The 18638-nt window shown below is 39.1% G+C and overlaps 1 protein-coding gene across 1 annotated transcript; it reads right to left on the reverse strand.

Moving 5' to 3' along the window:
* Window positions 1–844: 844 nt before the first annotated feature.
* On the reverse strand, window positions 845–15772 carry mapkapk5 (MAPK activated protein kinase 5). The gene is made up of 14 exons (XM_085475804.1): window positions 14837–15772; window positions 12980–13053; window positions 8212–8287; window positions 7350–7447; window positions 7127–7235; window positions 6826–6915; window positions 6276–6371; window positions 6081–6161; window positions 5802–5989; window positions 4850–4970; window positions 4577–4707; window positions 4305–4420; window positions 2912–3016; window positions 845–2622 (listed from the first exon to the last, which is right to left on the reverse strand). Exons 1-14 carry the CDS (start codon window positions 14870–14872, stop codon window positions 2528–2530), a joined length of 1416 nt encoding a protein of 471 aa, XP_085331930.1. The 5' UTR covers window positions 14873–15772; the 3' UTR covers window positions 845–2527.
* Between the last annotated feature and the right edge of the window lie 2866 nt (window positions 15773–18638).

The following is an 18638-nucleotide window of genomic DNA, read 5'->3' on the forward strand; positions in this document are numbered from 1 at the left end:
TGCGGTTCAGGCCGTTACAGGCGACCAGTTGAGCCCATTGGTTACATAAATGGTCTACATTGTAGACTCTACAACACATAAAGCACCCTGTGTGAAGGGGAAACTAGGTTCTTAAACTTTTTTTTTTTTTTTTCAAAAACACATCAGATTCGAGACCTATTTTTTTACTTTTAGAGGCATCTGTGGGCAGAACTTGTTGCTGTGTAAACATACCCAGTGGAGCATTTTACAAACTAATCTAATCTTTCAGGTATTAGAAGAAAAAAAAATTCTTTTTCCAAAGGACACTTTTTTTCTGCTAATATGGTGCTACTTTAATTTGTGTTGTCAAATCCATAACCTTCATATTTTCATATAAAAAAACCCAGCAAATTACAGCCAGAAGCTTCTAATTCCTGTCAATTATTTCCAACTAAGTAAAGGATGGAGATGCCGCCCTTTCAAACAAGGCACATTTGAGTGTGAAACTTGAATAAGGCCTTTTTAAACACAAGCTGTGGTTATCATTAAGCTTTAAGGCGAACTGAAAGAAAGTGAAAATGATCCCACCCAATTGTCGACGCCACCTAAATTTGAATACAGACATAAAAAGGAAGACTTGCACTTTTTTGTTCGTATCAGTTTTAAACAGTGTGAAAAATATCAGCTTTCAACATGATTGCCATCTCCTGCCTCCAAAGAAATAAATATTAAGAAAAGCAGACATTTAGGCTGAAACTATGCTTTTTTTTATGATAATGCAATGAGTTTAAAATCTGACCATGTCCCCCCAAAAAAGGGGAGAAAAAGTCAGAGAGAGCAGAGATGACAGTGATGATATATTGCACCAGTGTTTGCAAATTACTCAGAAGAAACACTTCTTTTTAATGAAGATCACATAGTTAATGCAGTAATCTTGACAAGAATTTATGTTCACAGAAAAAGTTCTGTAAAAGACTTCATCAAAGAATTATCTCAGGACAGACGAGGTTTTCCAAAACACAAAATAAACATTTCCAGCTGTTCAGCAAACTCAGTGTGGCCTCATTCAAACACCTTAAGAGGAACCCTTTCTCCAAACGCCTCTTTTAAAGGATATTATTGTTAGATATGAGTAGACCACAAGAGTCAAACAGTGTAGTGAAGATTTCACTCTGACCAGTCAACTAACAATATGACATTAATCACACCTTAAGGGTGAGGATGTGGGGACATTTCTGGGTATTCAAACCTCTGAAATGAAATGACATGAAACATGGAAGGCCTCTGATAAACAGTAATACTGACACATTAGATAAGTACGGTCTCAGTATGTACATGCATGGGGGAGGGGGGGGGGGCATGATCACATTATAGCCCCTATTGCACATTCAGTTGAACATCAAGTTACAACACTGAAATCCAGTCCTTCCCCCCTGATCTGCTCTGGTCTAAGACCACACTGGACCAAAATCACCAGGGGGGTTTCTTTTGTGTGTGTGTTTCTTTGAGCTCAAGTAACAACCACTCCTGCTAGGAAAGAGTTCAAATATTAACTATGCAGGTCTAAATTCCAGCAGATACAACTGTGACGTGAAAGCAGCAGAGATTGTGTCAGTTTCACAGATAAACAACTTGAAATAAAACAGTGGACTCTCATCCAAACCATCAGAAATCAGAAAAACACATTGTTACTTTTATTAATGTTTTTGAAAGGGGAGGGGGGATTTTTGGGGGGCTTTGAAAAAGTCTGAGAACGTCTTAACTAAAGCTCATAAAAAAGGTATTCAGATTTTATTTTTTTGGCTCAAACGATTTAATAACTAATAAATTTAGTTGGAAGAGAGGTACTGTGAAAAAAAATGAGCAAATCTGCCTCCATTTTTCTGATTTATGATGCCTTCTTTTACCCGCATTTCTGCTTCTCCCCAACCTCTAAACAACAAAGGTCGAGGGAAAGACGCACGAGACGACGGAAAACCCAAAGCTTCAGACCATTTCTCTCTAGCGTGAGATTTTAAAGGTGTGTGGAAGAACAAAATCACATTGTAGAGTGCTTCTGTCAACTTTCGGACCCCAACCTACGAGTAAGGTATAAAATAATGGAATTTTGTTTAAATAAATACATTCCTTAGCAAGGTTAAAATAAAATAACATAAAATAGAATAAAATGAAATAACTGGGATAAAACACATGACATCTTGAATAAGCTGGACAAACAGCTAATAAAAATTTCCTCCCAGAAAATAATTTCTTTCACAGATTTTCATTTTTTTGGTCTTGCTTTTTTTTTTCTTTTTTTTTTGCAAAAATGAAAATATAGTTGTTGGTTTTTTTCTCCCCACGTTCTTTGCAAGTATCCATAAAAAAATTTTTTTATAGTACCAATGAGTCATCTTTGAAATATATCTACAGCTGTACAATAGCTCTTGCAACAGTTTGACAATAAATCTTGCAAGTAAATTTACGAAAAGAAAAAAAATTTATACATAAAAAAGCTTTTTTACAGATATGAGTTAAAAAGGGTAATAACAAACAATATAAAAAGAAGATAGAAAGACAGCAGCTGCTAATGAGATTCTTGGAGATTTGTCTTCTCTTCGATGGCCTGTTTCACTATTTCAGCCAACTTCAAGCGGTCGACTTTATCGGAGAAGGCTCGTCCTGCAATGAAAATCTGCTGGTTAAGGATCTGGTAACTGGTAACAATAAAATTACACTTCTAAATGAGAGCCATGCTTAGTCTTTTCCCCCTAATCTTATAATAACAGAGACAATTAATCTGGTTTCTGTAGATTTTTGTCAATTTGAATAATTAGGGGTGCAGCGATATTGTTTATACAGTCTTTTCTGATCTTTGCAATAAGCTATTCATTCACCACACATAAGCTCACACCTGAAAAGTGAATGAAAAAAAACATGGATGACTTTAGAGAGAGCAAGCAACACTGACCGTCCCAACTGAGCCCCTGCAGGCCATCCCTCAGCAGCTTACAGTCTCTGTTGAACCTCCAGGCATCATACATCACTTCATTCAGCTTCTCATCCTCGTTCTCTCCTGCACAAAAATTATTATTTTTTTAACTTCAGAAGTTGTTGTTTTTTTCCCCTCTCTGAGAGATGTGCAACATTGTCAACAGAAAAAAATCACAAGCAGACTCCATATAGACTTTAATGTACACTATCCATGGCCACTTTGTTAGGTACACCTATTCAACTCCTCCTTAATGCAAATATCTAATCAGCCAATCACATGGAAGCAAAAAAATTAGTCACAGGGAAGGAAAGTGATTTCGCACACTAACATCTCTGGCGTTTACAGAGACTAAAAAATGCCTTGTTGATGCTAGACGGACAGCTTTGAGCTGACAGGAAGGCAACGGTAATTCAAATAACCACTCGTTACAACCAAGGTATGCAGAAGAGCATCTCTGAATACACAACATGTCAAATGTTGAAGCAGTTGAGCTACATCAGCAGAAAACCAAACCTGGAGCCAATCACATCAGCTGAGAACAGAAAACAGAGGCTGTAAGTCACACAGGCTCACCAAAATTGAACAATGTAAAGATGTGGGGGATATTTTATTGGCACACTTTAGCTCCCTTAATACCAAGTGAGCATCAGTTTAACACAGCCTACGGCAGTGTTACTGCTCATGATATCCATGATTTTATGGCTACAGTGTACCCATCTTCCAATGGCTGCTTCCAGCAGCTTAATGTCACAAAGCCCCAACTGATTTCTTAAACATGACAATGAGTTCTTTATACTCAGAGGACCTGCACAGTCTCCAGATCTCAGTCCAATAAAGCACCTTTGAGGTGGAACAAGAGATTGCTGCCTGCACATCCATCATGCCAAATCTGCAGCAACTCTTTGATGCCATCATGTCAAAATGCACCAAAATCTCTGAGGAATGTTTCCAGCACCTTGCTGAAGAATTAATGAAGAATTAAAGCAGTTCTGGAGGAAAAAACAAGGTCCAACAAAATACTAGAAAGGTGTACCTAATAAAGTGGTCAGTGAGTGTCTATAACCTTATACAGCCTGATTAGAATTCCAGCAATTATTAGTCATAAATGTTCAAAAATCAGTGAGTTTCTCTGCATTTTCAAGTTACGTTACAACCAATTAAAGGTTTGGAAAAAAAAAAAAAAAAAGCTTAGCTGATCATCTGTTCCTCTGTACTTTGGCAGTTCTTATGTTTACTTTTCATCACAGACTGCCAAAATGCTTCTTAGTTGAATTGAAGTGAAAAACAGACACCAAACTCAACAAGCCAGCACAACTTTTCATACTTCTTCATTAAAATGCTAGTTGTATACCGGCGTGGGTTTACTGACCAGCTTGTGGTAGTATACACTGTGCAATGACATCTCGTAATTTTTCCAGTGCTACGTTGGAGTCTTCCCCTCCGTTTTCTGGGTCGTGAATGAAGAAACTGTCACTGGGCTTTGGGCTGCAACATGGACAGAAAAACATATTTCAGAGCAGATCTTTTTTTTTTCTTTTTCTTTTTTTTTTTTTTTTTTTAAATACAAGGACTTCCAAATAAATAAAAAAAACTTTGGATACACACACACACAAAGAAAAAATAACAAAACAGCAACTATACCCTAGAAGTTTCCGCTTCCTGAGGATTGGGTTGTTGACAGAGTTTAGGGGCTTCAGGCTGACATTCAGATCCTGAATTCTCATGTTGGCCAGCTGCTCTGCGTGGGCCTGCTGAATCCCTGCAACTACCGCCTGGGAAGCAGAAAGAGGACAGTCAAAGCTGGTATCTAAATTTCTGCCTAAGGAGGGCTATACGTCTGTTATATTATAATAATTAAGAATACTCATTTAGCAGTTTCCTCTGCCAGTCAGATCACTGACGCAATGCACTCACCTTATCCATCATCATCTGTGCCGAGGGCAGCACGTTGTCAAGAGCCTCGGTGCAGTTAAGCCAAGGATGAGCCAAGACTCCCTCGATTGTCAGCCTCTCCTCTGGCTTCACCTTCAGCAGCCTGCAGGGAGGAAACAAAGAGGCAACAGAAAATACATGTGGGTCAGAAAAAGAGTGAATGAGTGAGACTAACAGAGGGATGGGACGAATAAACACAAGGAAGACAGAGGAGAAAAGGAAGGCAATATGGGGTAAACAAGATGACAGGAGAGTTAATGAGTCTGCTGAGGGGTGTACTACAAAATATGCTGGACAAAGTCAGGTATTCTTTGCATCAACTGGATTGACAAACCTAAACCATAAATCAGAGATAATGGTTACGACAGTAGGGATTGCAAAGTCTCGTTGTTATTAGGCTCTGTGCCTACTCACAAAAAAAAAAAAAAGGGGGGGGGGGGGGGGGGGCTTGATGGGGGTCATGTGATTCTTCAGTTTTCTTCAATTATAAAGAAAAGGTCACAAAGGACAATGAAGGACATTTAAAAGAGTTTTCATGGCAAAAAGCAAAACTTGTGCAGAGTGTTATTGGCGTGAATGACTATTTTAATCTAATTTTATTTTGGTCATTTATTTATTTTAGATCATTTGAAGGCTTTTTTTTTAGTTTTTATTGTGATAGGAGAGTAGAGAAACAACAGGAAGCTGGAAATAAGATCATATGAAGACAAACCCAGCCCTGTGCCCTCAGAGAGCTAAAGTGGCACCCCGATTTTCCATTTATTTCTCATGTTGGAGCTGCTCATCTGAACTCTGATACATACAAACTTAATATTTAAGAAAAAGGTGACTGAGGTCTGAAATCGTTTCATAATGAAGGACGTGTGATAATCTATTAGGTTATAGAAAAAAATCCTGTAGGTAGACAAAGAATAGAAATAGGAAGAAGACTTACTTGCGTACAATGTCCTTGGCCATCTCAGAGATCTGGCTCCACTCGTCTTCGGGAAAGTCAAAGCTGCCGGTCATAATCTTCTTCCTCATGTCCTTTGGGATGGTGCGACTGTGATGCTTGGAGTAGAACGGAGGGTAGCCACACAGCATTACGTAGATAATCACACCGAGAGACCACAAGTCACAGCTCTGTAGACAGAAAAGAAACCTTTTAAAAAATAATTCACCAGTGAACCAGGCCTGACGCACCTGCAGCAGGAATCCCAGATATGAGTCTTGCCTTGTTATAGGTGTAAGGAGTGGGTGAGGTAGGTATAATTCCAGACTTTTCCTTCTGGTGCCTTCTTTGAGCCTCAAGTACCTGTACAGAAAACAGGGCCAGAATACATCATTAAGATATGATGCATTCAGTCGTTAATGATGTGTCAGCCGTCAGTGGAATGAGAAAGCAAGTGCATCTTTTTTTTTTTTTAACCTGAGGTGCTACGTAGTAAGGAGTAAACTGAGGGGTCATCAAGTCTCCTTGGTCGATTTTGGCAAAGCCAAAGTCACACAGCTTCACAGGTGCATCCTGCAGAACAGACAGAATCACCGAATGAGAGATACGAATATGTTTTGAGCATAAAAACTTTTTATTAGCAACTTCATGTAAGATATTTTCTCTGGGGCTTCACGGAGTTTCACTTGATGGGATTTCTTAGCTGGAACACCTTTGGGACATTACTGAAATTGCTGCCAGAGCAGAATTGATTTCCAAGTCTGTCACAGCCACTGCAGATTTTCTAATTCTACATTATCTTTGCCAAACTCTGCTAGATATAGTCTGAGAAAAAAAAAACCCCAAAAAAACCCTTTGATCCACTGTGTTGAAAAGTCTAGCAAAGCTTCTACTCTTTTGCATTTCATTCTGTATTTTGTATAAATAATTAATTAGCTAAAAGTAATTGGCTGTGGCAGCTTTAACGTTACTTCAAAACTGCAGTATTTACATCTGTGTGTGCAACAACGCAGCATCAGGAGCTTACCAGAGAGTTATCTTTGAAGAGAAGGTTCTCTGGCTTCAGGTCACGATGTGCAATATTTAGAGAGTGACAATGCTCCAACGCTTGGCTGATCTACAGGGAGGGAGACATAAAACTGAGACATCATCTATAGATTTATTAAAAACAGCCTAGGGTTGAACTGGTGTGTGCCACTTAATCCAAACAGCAGGTAGTAATGACAAGGCGAGGCTGTGTGACATGTTACTGCAGCTTTAAAGGAAAAGACAGACGATGTCATAAAACACAAGATAAAGGTGGACCACAGTTAGGTCTGTTCACCTACCTGTTTGGTGACCTGACTGGCCATCTTTTCAGTAAAGTGCCTGTGCTGACTGATTCTGTGGAACAGCTCGCCACCCTCCATCATTTCCATAACAATCAGGAGCCTCGCTCTGTGAAGAACGATTGGAGGAAACCGTGAAAACCAGGAGATGGAGATATGTTAAATTCTTTCTTTTATGACAAGAGATTCACTGAATCCTACAAAAACAGACTGAGCGCCTCACCTTGGGCTGGATTCATGGGGGAATTGAACACTGTTGGCATAAACTTCCAGGATTTGCACTATGTTTGGGTGGTTGGCACACATCATATGGAGACGCACCTGGAGAGAAAACAAGCAAAGTGAATTTAGAGTAACTCTCTTAAGTTTAAATTCTCCATGTTTAAGCCAGGTTAAAGTCATTGCAACAGAGAATAGCATCATATCATCAGTACAGTCACTCTGATGTGCAGTGTCGGCACTTCCCAGGCAAAAAGAGAAATTTAATGTGAGATCAATGACATCTATTAGTATTCAAATGTTTAAACTACATCAAAGCTGACACAGAAATCATTTTATTACACGTTTCCACTGCTTTACTGGTTTTATTAAGCAGATGAGTCAACTAATGCACATTCGTTACCAATGAATGCCAAAAATTGACAAATTCTGCAAATGTAAATGCAAATTAAGCAGCTGCAAATACCAAGAATTCTTCTAAATAATTAGACCATCGGAAATTATACAGTGTCAGACTCAGAAAAAAGCAGATTGCAAGACAGACAAAGACAGTACGCCAACACCAAGTCTGTGTAGCTTGTTTTGACTGCACTGCTTAACTGCTGCATAAGCTGCTTGATCAAAACACGGGGCTGCTAATGACACGGAGAGGCTGCTAAGACAAACTGTTCACTGCAGGGAGACAGCGTTGCAGACAAAGGCGCTCATACAAACAGGCTGAAGTACAAGAGAAGCAAGGAAGAAAAAACAAACAAAACCGGAATTAATACAGACTGATAACAGGCAGGCAGAACAAAGCATGCTGACACAGCCCCAGACAACAAACAGCAGGTATTAATCACAGCCATGACAGTGTTTCCTCTAACCTCATTTCTGGCCTTGGGGCGATCAATAAGGATCTTCAGGGCCAGGCGTTCCTGAGTTGACTTCTTCACACAAACTCTGCAAAAAAAGAAAACAAGTATCGACAAACACCCCACGCACCATGATAGATGTGTCAGATGTGTGCCTGTGCTAACAATCAGGAATTAAATATATCTAAACTCACAGGACTTTTCTAATTTTCTGGTGTTTCTATTAACAATCAGTTGCTCTGCTTGTCACTCATCTGTATTACGTGATCTAATATATTCAGATTAAAACCTAAAAACTGTGCAAACTCTTTAACACGTTATTGACATAACTTTATAGCAAATTGGCTTAATTATTTACAGTTTCACCTGAAAACGATTTAAGCCTTGCCAGCTTTTCACAACATCCTGATAAACACACTAAATCATTAAAAGGCGTCTCTCTTATACCTGCAACCAGCTCCTCTACATGAGGTCACAGGTGAAATCATTAAACCACTATGTCACATAAAACAACCATCCAAGCATTTTACAGCATTCCCATCTACCTATCTGATTAAGAAACAAGATTACAATCAAGTCCAGTCAGATAAAACTGCATTCCCCAAATCCACAACAAATAAAATGCCAGACAGTGTCCAGTGTCCAGTGTCCTTTACTTAAACAAAACAGCTGATATCAATGAGGGACAATGTGTAGGCTGACAATGTCTGGACACTTCTTTTTCTTTTAACTTGAGATGCCATTTCACCCTTACAAAAAGCTTTAAAGTAGATAAAAAACATAATTCAACAGTATCTACAGTTTCAGATAGGGCTGTTCATATAACGATATATATCGGATGACGATATAAAAACGTCTATGTTTCATTTTACGCTATCATTTGTTCCTTGGTGTCGCAAAATAAACTGTTTACGGTAATACTTTTTCATTATTTTGATGGTCACTGTAGTGGCTGTCGTTAGCAACAACGACGTTAAAACCATCGCGTGTCCGCTTGTTTATGTTCCACATAAACCTTTCACAATAAAGCTCAAGATCCTGTTGAGACTTTACAAAATAAACTGAATCACGTGAAAGAGCAGATTATTTACGGATAAGAAGTAAAAAAAGAGCCGCCAGGTGCTAAAAAATAAACCTTAGACTCAAACGTTAGAACAGGCTTTTCCCCGCAGCACGCCGTGTAATAAATACAAAGAAAACGGCGGCCGTTACAACTTATGTCTAGAAATGTATAGTTTCATGCATCTGTTAAAACACTGGACTCCAGCTACATGACGCGCAGCTGGAAACACTTTCCGCAAGTCGAGCTGCCCGAGATCCACAGAATTTACAGAAAATGTTACATTTTTGTGATTTATATCGGTATCGGGACGATAGAATTCTGATATCGGGATATGAGATTTTGGTCATATTGCACAGACCTAGTTTCAGATATATATTTTGTCTGCAGACAACTAATTATTTGCATGTTATTTAAAATAAATATTCTTCTGTTAATAGACTAATCACTTTAGGACTTATATTTATAATCTGTGGATGTGTAAATACTTTATCTGTAAAGCTTGAATTTATATTTGCATAGGCGCTCTTATTTTATTTAAAAGACTTTAAAGTTGTAAAGGTAGTTTCTGTGTGCTAACGTGGTGTTTTAGACTATTACACTCCTACATACCGCCTGGATATGATCTGATGTTGAATTAAATAAGGCCAAACAGAAGCACAGAGAAGACATCAGCTGACTAGCTGGATTTACTTTATTTTGTAAATATCAAAGTTTGTTGTGGGAATGGTGAATCTGCTCTGCATCTTTGTATGTAGAGTAAACCAAAGGAAAAGTCATCTGTGGATGCATATTTTTCATCGTCACAAGGATAAAATGAAGTAAATAACTCCTGGAAATGGGTTTCCTCAATCCACATTTTGAACTGCACACTCATTAAATATGAAACGTGCAGATACATAATTCATTTTTGGAAGAATCTAATAACTCCCTTTCCCTCTCCTCTAATCTACAGGGGCTCAAATATTCACTTTAAACACTTACTTTGAACTCAGATTACACTATTAAAGTATTACTGGGAGAAACAGTCAGCTCTGGCCAAAGTTCACTTCACTAGAAACCAATACCTTCCCAAATGAATGACAGAATTAGTCCGGTGGTGGGGGATACAGTAAAAGACATGAATGTGCTAGCAGACGGAGGCAGGTAAGAAGGAAGTAATAAGAGTTCCGAGCAAAAAACCGAGTTAGAAATATAAAACACGAGGTGAGTAAAAGTTGCTCAAAAAAAATAGCATGAATCATACCAGCATGTTTACATGGTGGCCTGATGAGTCAATTTCACTGTATTCTCATCACTCAAGGCCAAAAATATACACATTGGGTAATAACAGATTGCTCTCGCTTGATCCAGACTAATGATAGCCTCAAAGTGCAGAATGAGCAGAAGAAGTCAGTGGCAGACACTGATATATTACCACTGGCATCTAACTAGAATCAGCAAGACAGACCTGCACTAAAAAGACTGCGTATAGCATAAACAGACTTAAATCTGCTGGCAGAGCTGCTGCCTCTCTGTAAAGTTCAGCAGAAACAGAATGAATCTAAAAGTCATTCCTGTGAACAGATATCCCAGTGAAGCAGGGCAATGCAGCGTTTACTAATTTTTAATATTAAAAGGAGTCATTTATAACAGTGATTGCTACTTATTCATATGCGGTATAAGCTTTCCTGTGATCGATTACTCCCCATTTTACAGTGTGAAGACAATTAGAGGAATATAGAAGGGAAATGGACGACTTAAGCAAACTGCTATGTTTTATAATTGATCCCTTGTGTATCCACCGCTAGACTAAACCCAACAAAGCCAAGGAATTGGAAATAAACTCACTTTCTTCAAGAGGATTACGATTTTAAGCTGTTAGTTTACACAACACATGGGTAGTAATGCTTTTAACAGTGAGTCTGTGAACTGAATCCCAGCGAGTCTGACCATTTGTTGTATTCCACTCGCTTCTCGCACTTCATGTTTCTTGTCCCTCTCAACTGTTCCCATCAATATGGGCGCAACAGGCTTGTGCAACAGGCTTGAAAGAAACCTACCATGCCCACACGCTGCTGTGTATTTTACAGCATGTCTACGCATTTTTAAACTTTCATTCTGCAATGCCAAAAGAACCTGCACAAATGGGCACAAATGCTGAACTCCCAAACTCTGCTTAGGGCCACCGTCCTGTTAAAGGAACTTTCTTTTGGACTGGCTGCCCCTTGCTAACAGATTGTCTTCCAGAGCAGCTGTGTGGAGCTGCTGTGCTCACAGCCAGAGCTGCATGCCTGAAACGACCATATTATCACTGACGCCATAAAGAAGCAAGAGTAGAGACAAAAACATCTGAAACTGAACTGAGTAACTGAGGTTACTTGCACACATACTTACCTCATTATGGCACAATGCCAAGTGTTGGATGGAGTGGTGTAAAGCACACCACTACTGGACTCTGGACAAGTCTAGGTTTGGAGAATGCCAGGAGAACATTACTGACCTGACTGCACTATGCCAGGTGTTAAGTTTGGTGGAAGAAGAATAATGCTATGGGACTATTTTTTCTGGGGTCTACCTGGGCCTCTTAGTTCCATTTTTCGAGTTTTAATGTTTGACTCTGCTATGAAAGAACTTGTCTGCCCTGACACCTTTGGGATAAACTAGAAGCTATAGACCAGCTAATGGACAGCTTGATTGACGTATGCTTGCATATCTCACTTAGAGTGACTTCGCAGGAGAGATGGAGAGGGCTTAGCTTCCCTGCCAATGGAGCTGTCAGGTCAAGATGCCAGGGCAGCATAGCATCATCCTCATTCTCATTATTATCATCTCTGATGATATTCATGATAACATCCTCCTCCTCGTCTTCTCCATGCTTCTCTTAGGAGTTGAAGAACTCCAGGTTCTCGTGGGGGGCTAGAGACTGTTACAAAGGGGGTCAGGAAACCCCATGTCCTTGAAGTCATTGCTCAGACGTAGACTGTGCTTGTGCCAACTGAGCCACCTCCAAAAACAACAGAAATCGTGCCTGTGCCAAACATTTTAAGCTCCCAGCTGCAATGTTCTTACACACGGGTAGTAGGTCCAGTCAGTTAAAGCAAGTGACAAGCACCTGGTCCTTTTATAATTTTTAATGTGTTAACGTGCCAAGGATAAGGTCAGGCTGTGCAACAGCAAATTTAATGCAAGAGAACCGCTAGAAATGCATACAGACGTGTTTGTCTAGTCAATAGCTCAGCTAACAAATAAATCTAAATCAGCTCTGACATCGACTCTGCGGTGTATTCAGAGACTCAGATGTATACATAGATTTAATCATGCACTGCATGGGGACACAACAATCTCTGCCACCCTCTTCAATCAAATCACTTTACTTAAAAATACTCTGAATCACAATAATCTATTTTCAGGATAAACAAAACTACACTGTAACCTCAGTTAGCGCTGACTGCGTTCTCACAGTTGTGTTTAACCCAGAAGTGTTAAGAGTTCTCCCTGTGGGATTCTGTAGCACTAATAAATGACAATAACTCATTTCCATAGACGTCAGAAGCACAGGTAAAAGGTGATTTCTCAATCACAAACAGATATCATGATAATGTTTCCTGGTTGTGTAATACTCCTCACACTGGCCATAGTTCAAGAAAAATAATCCCGTTCCACATTTTGGCACCAACAGACTGCAGCAGAAAAGATAAAATGTCAAGAATAAAGAAAAGTCTTTTTAAAAAGACTTACCTGACAGGGCCACTGATGCCAGCTCCCAGTTTCTGTGTCCAGTTTATGTTGTACTCGTCCAAAATAGATGTCTCCTGTTAAAAAGACAAAATAATACCATATAGTATATCAGAACATTGAAGAAAAGGCAGACCACCGTGGTAGACAGGAATGTTACAAAAAGACCTAGGCTTAAGTTTATGAATCATCTGTGCCTTTCACAACAGTCAGCACGGGGTATGTCATGCTTTATGATCATTAGCTCACGAGAAAGAAAAGAAAATACTGTATAAAAAAACTAAACCCCCCCCAAACATTTGATCAATGCCAATACACAGGCAGTGATTATACCAGTACACAGAATATGATGTTTATTATAATACATACTGTATGTTATATTCATAACATATATTCAAAAGACTACTGCAGATACTAGTTACATTATACTAAATGGAAAGAAACACATTAACCCTACTGTGTTAACACTGGGTGGTGTAATAGCTATACATCTATGGGCTCTAGTTTCACAATAGTACCATTCCTTGACAGAAAAAAGATTTAGAAAAAAGACAGCTTGGCTGCTATAACACAAATGCACCTGGAAAATCATGCTGCTACTACTGGTGCCAAAATAAATTATTTAAAGACAAGTTCACCCACACAAGTTCAGTAATCAACTAAAAAAATCAAAATAAAACAAATCAAGTTCTCTTTGACAAACCCCCAAACTTGAGGCCAGAAATTTTTGGCATTAGTCCCTTTTCCTTATAACATAATTTTCTGGGACATGTGAACATTGGCTGATTAAAATATAACTGTTGCAACACTTGACAATGTTTTACTACAGCTTGACAACCAGGAAAGTGCGATTTCGTGTCAAGACACTATTAAAGTAATCCAAAAAAAGATATCCTCTTATTTGGTCGAGGTGGAGTATTCGGCCAAAATCTCCCATAGCTGTTTAATTGGGACTAGACTTGCTGATTGTGAAAGCCATAGCATATGATTCACATGATGTTCACACTCATCAAACCCTATGTTTGATGAATGTGAGGTTTAGTGAATCACTGGTGACTCACTGAACCAAAAGACAGAAGCACTGTCATTCTGGAAAAACACCCCTCCATATGGTTTCACTAAGAGATAAACGCAGTCAACAGAACAACTCTATTGATTTGCAGTGACTTTTCATTCTAAGGGGACCCAAATGATGTCAGCAAACCCCCACAACCTAACAAAGTCAACAGATCTCATCACTTTAAGAGGGAGTCCAGGGTTCTTTAATCACACAACTTGAAGGACGAGTGATCAAAAACTACGCAGATTTGTAATGCTTTAATACTTTTTTTTTCTGGAGCAAGGAAACATGCAAGATTATTTCCCAGCATTTGATTTAATGAGCCAGGAAATTGATAAAACAGAGTCGGGGTTAAGCAAAAAGCTACTCAGCGAACGTGTGCTCCAGTTCTAGAGTACCTCTTGCCCAACCATGAAAGCAGGGGCCAGGGCAACTCCAGATCACATTTTACTGTTGACATAGATGCCAGGCAATGACACACTGAGGGGAGCCAGCCAGGAACAAACCCCAGATCCAGTTTGCAGGGAAGTAAGGCTGGTTAATGATCATGACCATTGTTAAATGGGTTTAAACTAAGAAATGAATATTATGTTTTTTAAAACATGTTCAACATTTCTGCCATGCAAATCACACATAAAACTCATCTGCTGTCAATAAATATGAGTTTATGACTGTCTCATGAAACAAGATAAAACTGCGCTCTTCATGTAGCATGCATTGAGCAACAGCTTTAAAAAGATAATATTTCCATCACTTGAGTGGACCAGTAACCAAGCAGAAGAAGTGTCATTTTAGGTTACCTTGATGAATTTGTCTGCATTGTTATCCTCCGACATGGTTTTGTGCTCCGGACAGATGAAGTCTGCCTCCCCAAACTCAGACTGAACACAGTGGAAACGAAGCGTTTGTGTCTTGTCTGACCTTTATAAAGTACCCCGGGCTTCACCAAGGCTTTCTATACTACTAGTTATAACAGGAAAAGGCCATCGGGGCAAAATGATACTCGGCTACAGAGCAACCAAAGCCGAGTGCCGTTCCTTTGGAAAACTGAAGCCCAGCAGCTGGTACGATTTAACGTTAGATCAGACCAGCTCGGCTCACAACCTCGGGGCCCGACTCGCTCTACCAGTCGTCTCAAATTCACTGTAGTGACCATGTAGAGTGGCAAACTGCGAGCAAGGTGACCAGAAAAGAGAAGTCCAACAGGGACAAGTCCAGCACTTTTGGAGGCGCAGCGAGCAGGGGGGCCTTACAGTGGTATTTTTAGCCAGCGCAGTGAGAGCAGTGCTCTGCTAACGCTGCGGAGACACTGAAGACTGGCCAAGCTGCTGTATGCTGCTACATTTCACGGTGAAAGCAGTCGATTACATAACAAAGACAACAGTGAACGATACGGCGGAACGAAGATACTCTCTGAAAATTAGCGATAGTACACTGGGTGACACCTGGGTTGATCTGACAAGAAGAGCACACCGCGTTCTCAGCAGCAGGACAATCTATTATGTCGTCGAGCCTTCTGACACGCTAGGTAACGAGCTAACCGAGTCGCGTCGGTTTTCCTGCTCCAGTCAAAGCCAGGGATGTTAAAATTCTCAGCAGACCGTGATAACTATCAGAACGCGTATGGAACAGCAACAACACATAGCAGATGACAGGAGTTATCGGAGACTGCATTCAGCGGTGGCCAAAAGATATCCGCATCTCTGGACTGTTTTGCTAATCCCATAGGGGTCTTGCCAGAGGAATACACATAACGCCTGTCCGAACAGAAAGCCTGATCAAAATTATTGACAACATTAATAAATTCGAACAATATGTTAGGCTACACGTTTTAATCTATCACACACCACGTAATTTTCGGCGTATAATACATGTATTTGTTTTTTGTATTTTTGAAACAGCAAATTATTTTTTACAATCAAATACGTTTGAACTGGATACACTGTAATGGGTCCTTATAAGGACCTAGTTTTCAATGCGGACTCAAGTCCCATAAGCAGCATTGCAAACTACCGATTACTTAACAGTGGAAGAAGTTGAACTACTGCAGAACTACCCCTGGCGGAAATATAGTTAAGCTCAACTTAAAAATCTACACATTATAGGAAATTTTATTATATTTAAAAAGTTAAATGCCAGCAAAAAACAAGCAAACAAAAAATCAACCATCACACTTTAATTAATATCAGAATGTGCTAAAATAAATTAATTAAGATGATTTGTTAGACACCTACCTTCCAAAAAAAAAAAACTATCCCCCCAGGTGGCAGTATTCCATCAGGTAACCCCTAAAAATAAGACTTCCACGACTTCGTTAAAAATGTTTCTTATACAGAGATATTACCTGCACACCCAATGAGCTTTAGCTAAATCCAAGTGTGAAAAAAACTCTCCTTCGCTTTCAAATTTTTATTTATTTAATTAGATTTGATGTACTTTAACATAATATAGACTTTATCAAATAATCGGAAATACCAAGAAAAATAGATACTGTCAAATGAGATAACAGACTCTTCTGTTCATGGCACGGGTACTCACCCACCAACGACTCATTTTGGGGCAGGATAATACAATTCACTAAACAATTGTAATAAATAACAATAAATGTAACAATAAATGATTTGGGGGAGGGAGCATTTGGTATGATTGTCTTTATTCTTTAACACAGCCTGACACAAACTTTACACAAACTTTATTGTAATTTCTTTAAGTAGTCTTCAAGAATAGTTCTTCGGGCTTCTTGAAACACAGTCAAAGCTCTTCTTTGGATGTTGGCTGCCTTTTGTTCTGTTCTTTTTCAAGATGATCCCTCACTGCTTCAATAATATTGACACCTGAGGATCCATCAATGCTTTAACTGCATTGGAAATGTGTTTGGGATCACTGTGGTACTTTTCTGGATTCATAATTCCATGAATTTCCATAAGATCCCAAACATCACTGAAATGCGGAAATGCAGTCTCAAACCATAACAGAGCCTCAAGCGTGTTTTACAGATGGCTGTAGATACTCACTGTTGTACCTTTCTCCTGACCTCCTCTGTACATATTCGTGACAATTTGAACCAAAAATGTCAAATTTACACTAATCATTCCATCAGACCTGTTGCCACTTAGTTTACATCTAGTTCTTGATACATGAGTCCTTTCTCCCTGTTTCTCTTCTTGACAGGCACCCTTTAACTGAGACCATTTCTGGTGAGGGCTCAGCAGACCAAATGCATCTCTGTAGGACCAGATAAATCTCAGGTGTTCTGTGTCAGATCTTTGCTGCATTTCCCCCCATATTTCTCAAGGACATGATTTTCAGATACTGTTCATCAGCTGCAAACAGTTCTTTAAGCCGGTTGCTTTTTCTGTTGTCCTTCCCCTGTCCAGTTTCCTCAATATGCACACCATACTGAGATTTGCCACATTTCCAGCTTATCTGTCTTTGGTAATCACCTTCTTTGGCATTTTTCGGAGATTCAACAAAAGAAATGGGGACAAATTATGCATTTTTGTGAAAGGCTGCTAATAACAAAGTCCCCAAAGGTATAATTTAAAATTGGTTCTTTGCTAAGATGGCTGTTATGTGTCGACACATCACATTGTATATATAATTTACTACAACGCTATATGTAACAGTGTCAGAAAACCCAGCTAATTATGTTTTCTTCTCACCTCAGAATGTCATACAGTGAAATCTGTGCTGCTCAAGCACGTAAATAGGTGGAAATTTCTTGCTGCACCACATATACTACTATACAGTCCTTTTGTTAGTGCTCAAGTTATGCACAAGAGAAGAAGGAATTTTATTTTATGACCACCCAAGGTGAAAATAAAACTTGATAAGTGGAGTTATCACCATCACATGCATTTGATGGTGTTAGGCACTTATGGGCTTTTATTTAGTGTGCACAAGTTATCTTGTAAGATTATAACTTGTCCAGTCAAGATAAGAAACATCATACCAGAGAATCCATCCCAGAGCAAGTACAGCATCAGAGTATTGCGCAGCACTGAATCATTCTATTTACAATTCACCAAATGTGTTTGTCTGTGGGTTCTTTGCTGTGTCGGGTAGATGAAGAAGAATATATGGAACAAAGTAATCACAGCAGGGCTTTGGGGTGGGGTTTTTATTTATTTGCTTGTTTTAACTAAACCATCAGTTGGGCGCACATTGTGGAGGACAAAATGGGAAAGACTAAAGTGTTATGACAAGATTAAGGAAAGGTCATACTGGTAATTGCAATTCTCCCTTTTTCTTTTTTTGAGAATGGTTAGATGGCAGACCTTTGGGCCACAGTCCAGCTCAGATTGTAGTAATGCAGCTGAAAGATGTTTGCCAACCATAATAAATCCAAAAGAGGAAGACAACAGAAAAATAGCACTAAATAGCACTTGATAGGCATACACTTTGTTCAGGATAACATCTTCAATAATAGCTTCAATATTAATACCATTTGAATAATTTACATGACATAAATATTTATGAATCTCATTTAATCCACATGCTACAACATTAAAGTGGCAAATGTATCCATCAATACCTACTTAAAGGACTATGTTTATCTCTTATTGTTGGTCTTTACATATGTTTCAGTTCCATATAAATTGT

Source organism: Copadichromis virginalis, linkage group LG12 (genome assembly GCF_057382275.1).
Source record: "Copadichromis virginalis isolate Kocher_CV1m ecotype Utaka linkage group LG12, C_Virginalis_male_GT1.1, whole genome shotgun sequence".
Taxonomy (NCBI): Eukaryota; Metazoa; Chordata; class Actinopteri; order Cichliformes; family Cichlidae; genus Copadichromis; species Copadichromis virginalis.

What these genes read in the sequence shown, in the direction of transcription:
- mapkapk5 (XM_085475804.1), bottom strand. Translation starts at nt 14,872, where the DNA reads ATGTCGGAGGATAACAATGCAGACAAATTCATCAAG. An exon ending in CCAGTCAGGTCACCAAACAG is followed by an intron (nt 6,916 to 7,126) that starts GTAGGTGAACAG and finishes CCCTCCCTGTAG; the next exon opens with ATCAGCCAAGCGTTGGAGCA. An exon ending in CACAGATGATGATGGATAAG is followed by an intron (nt 4,708 to 4,849) that starts GTGAGTGCATTG and finishes TCTGCTTCCCAG; the next exon opens with GCGGTAGTTGCAGGGATTCA.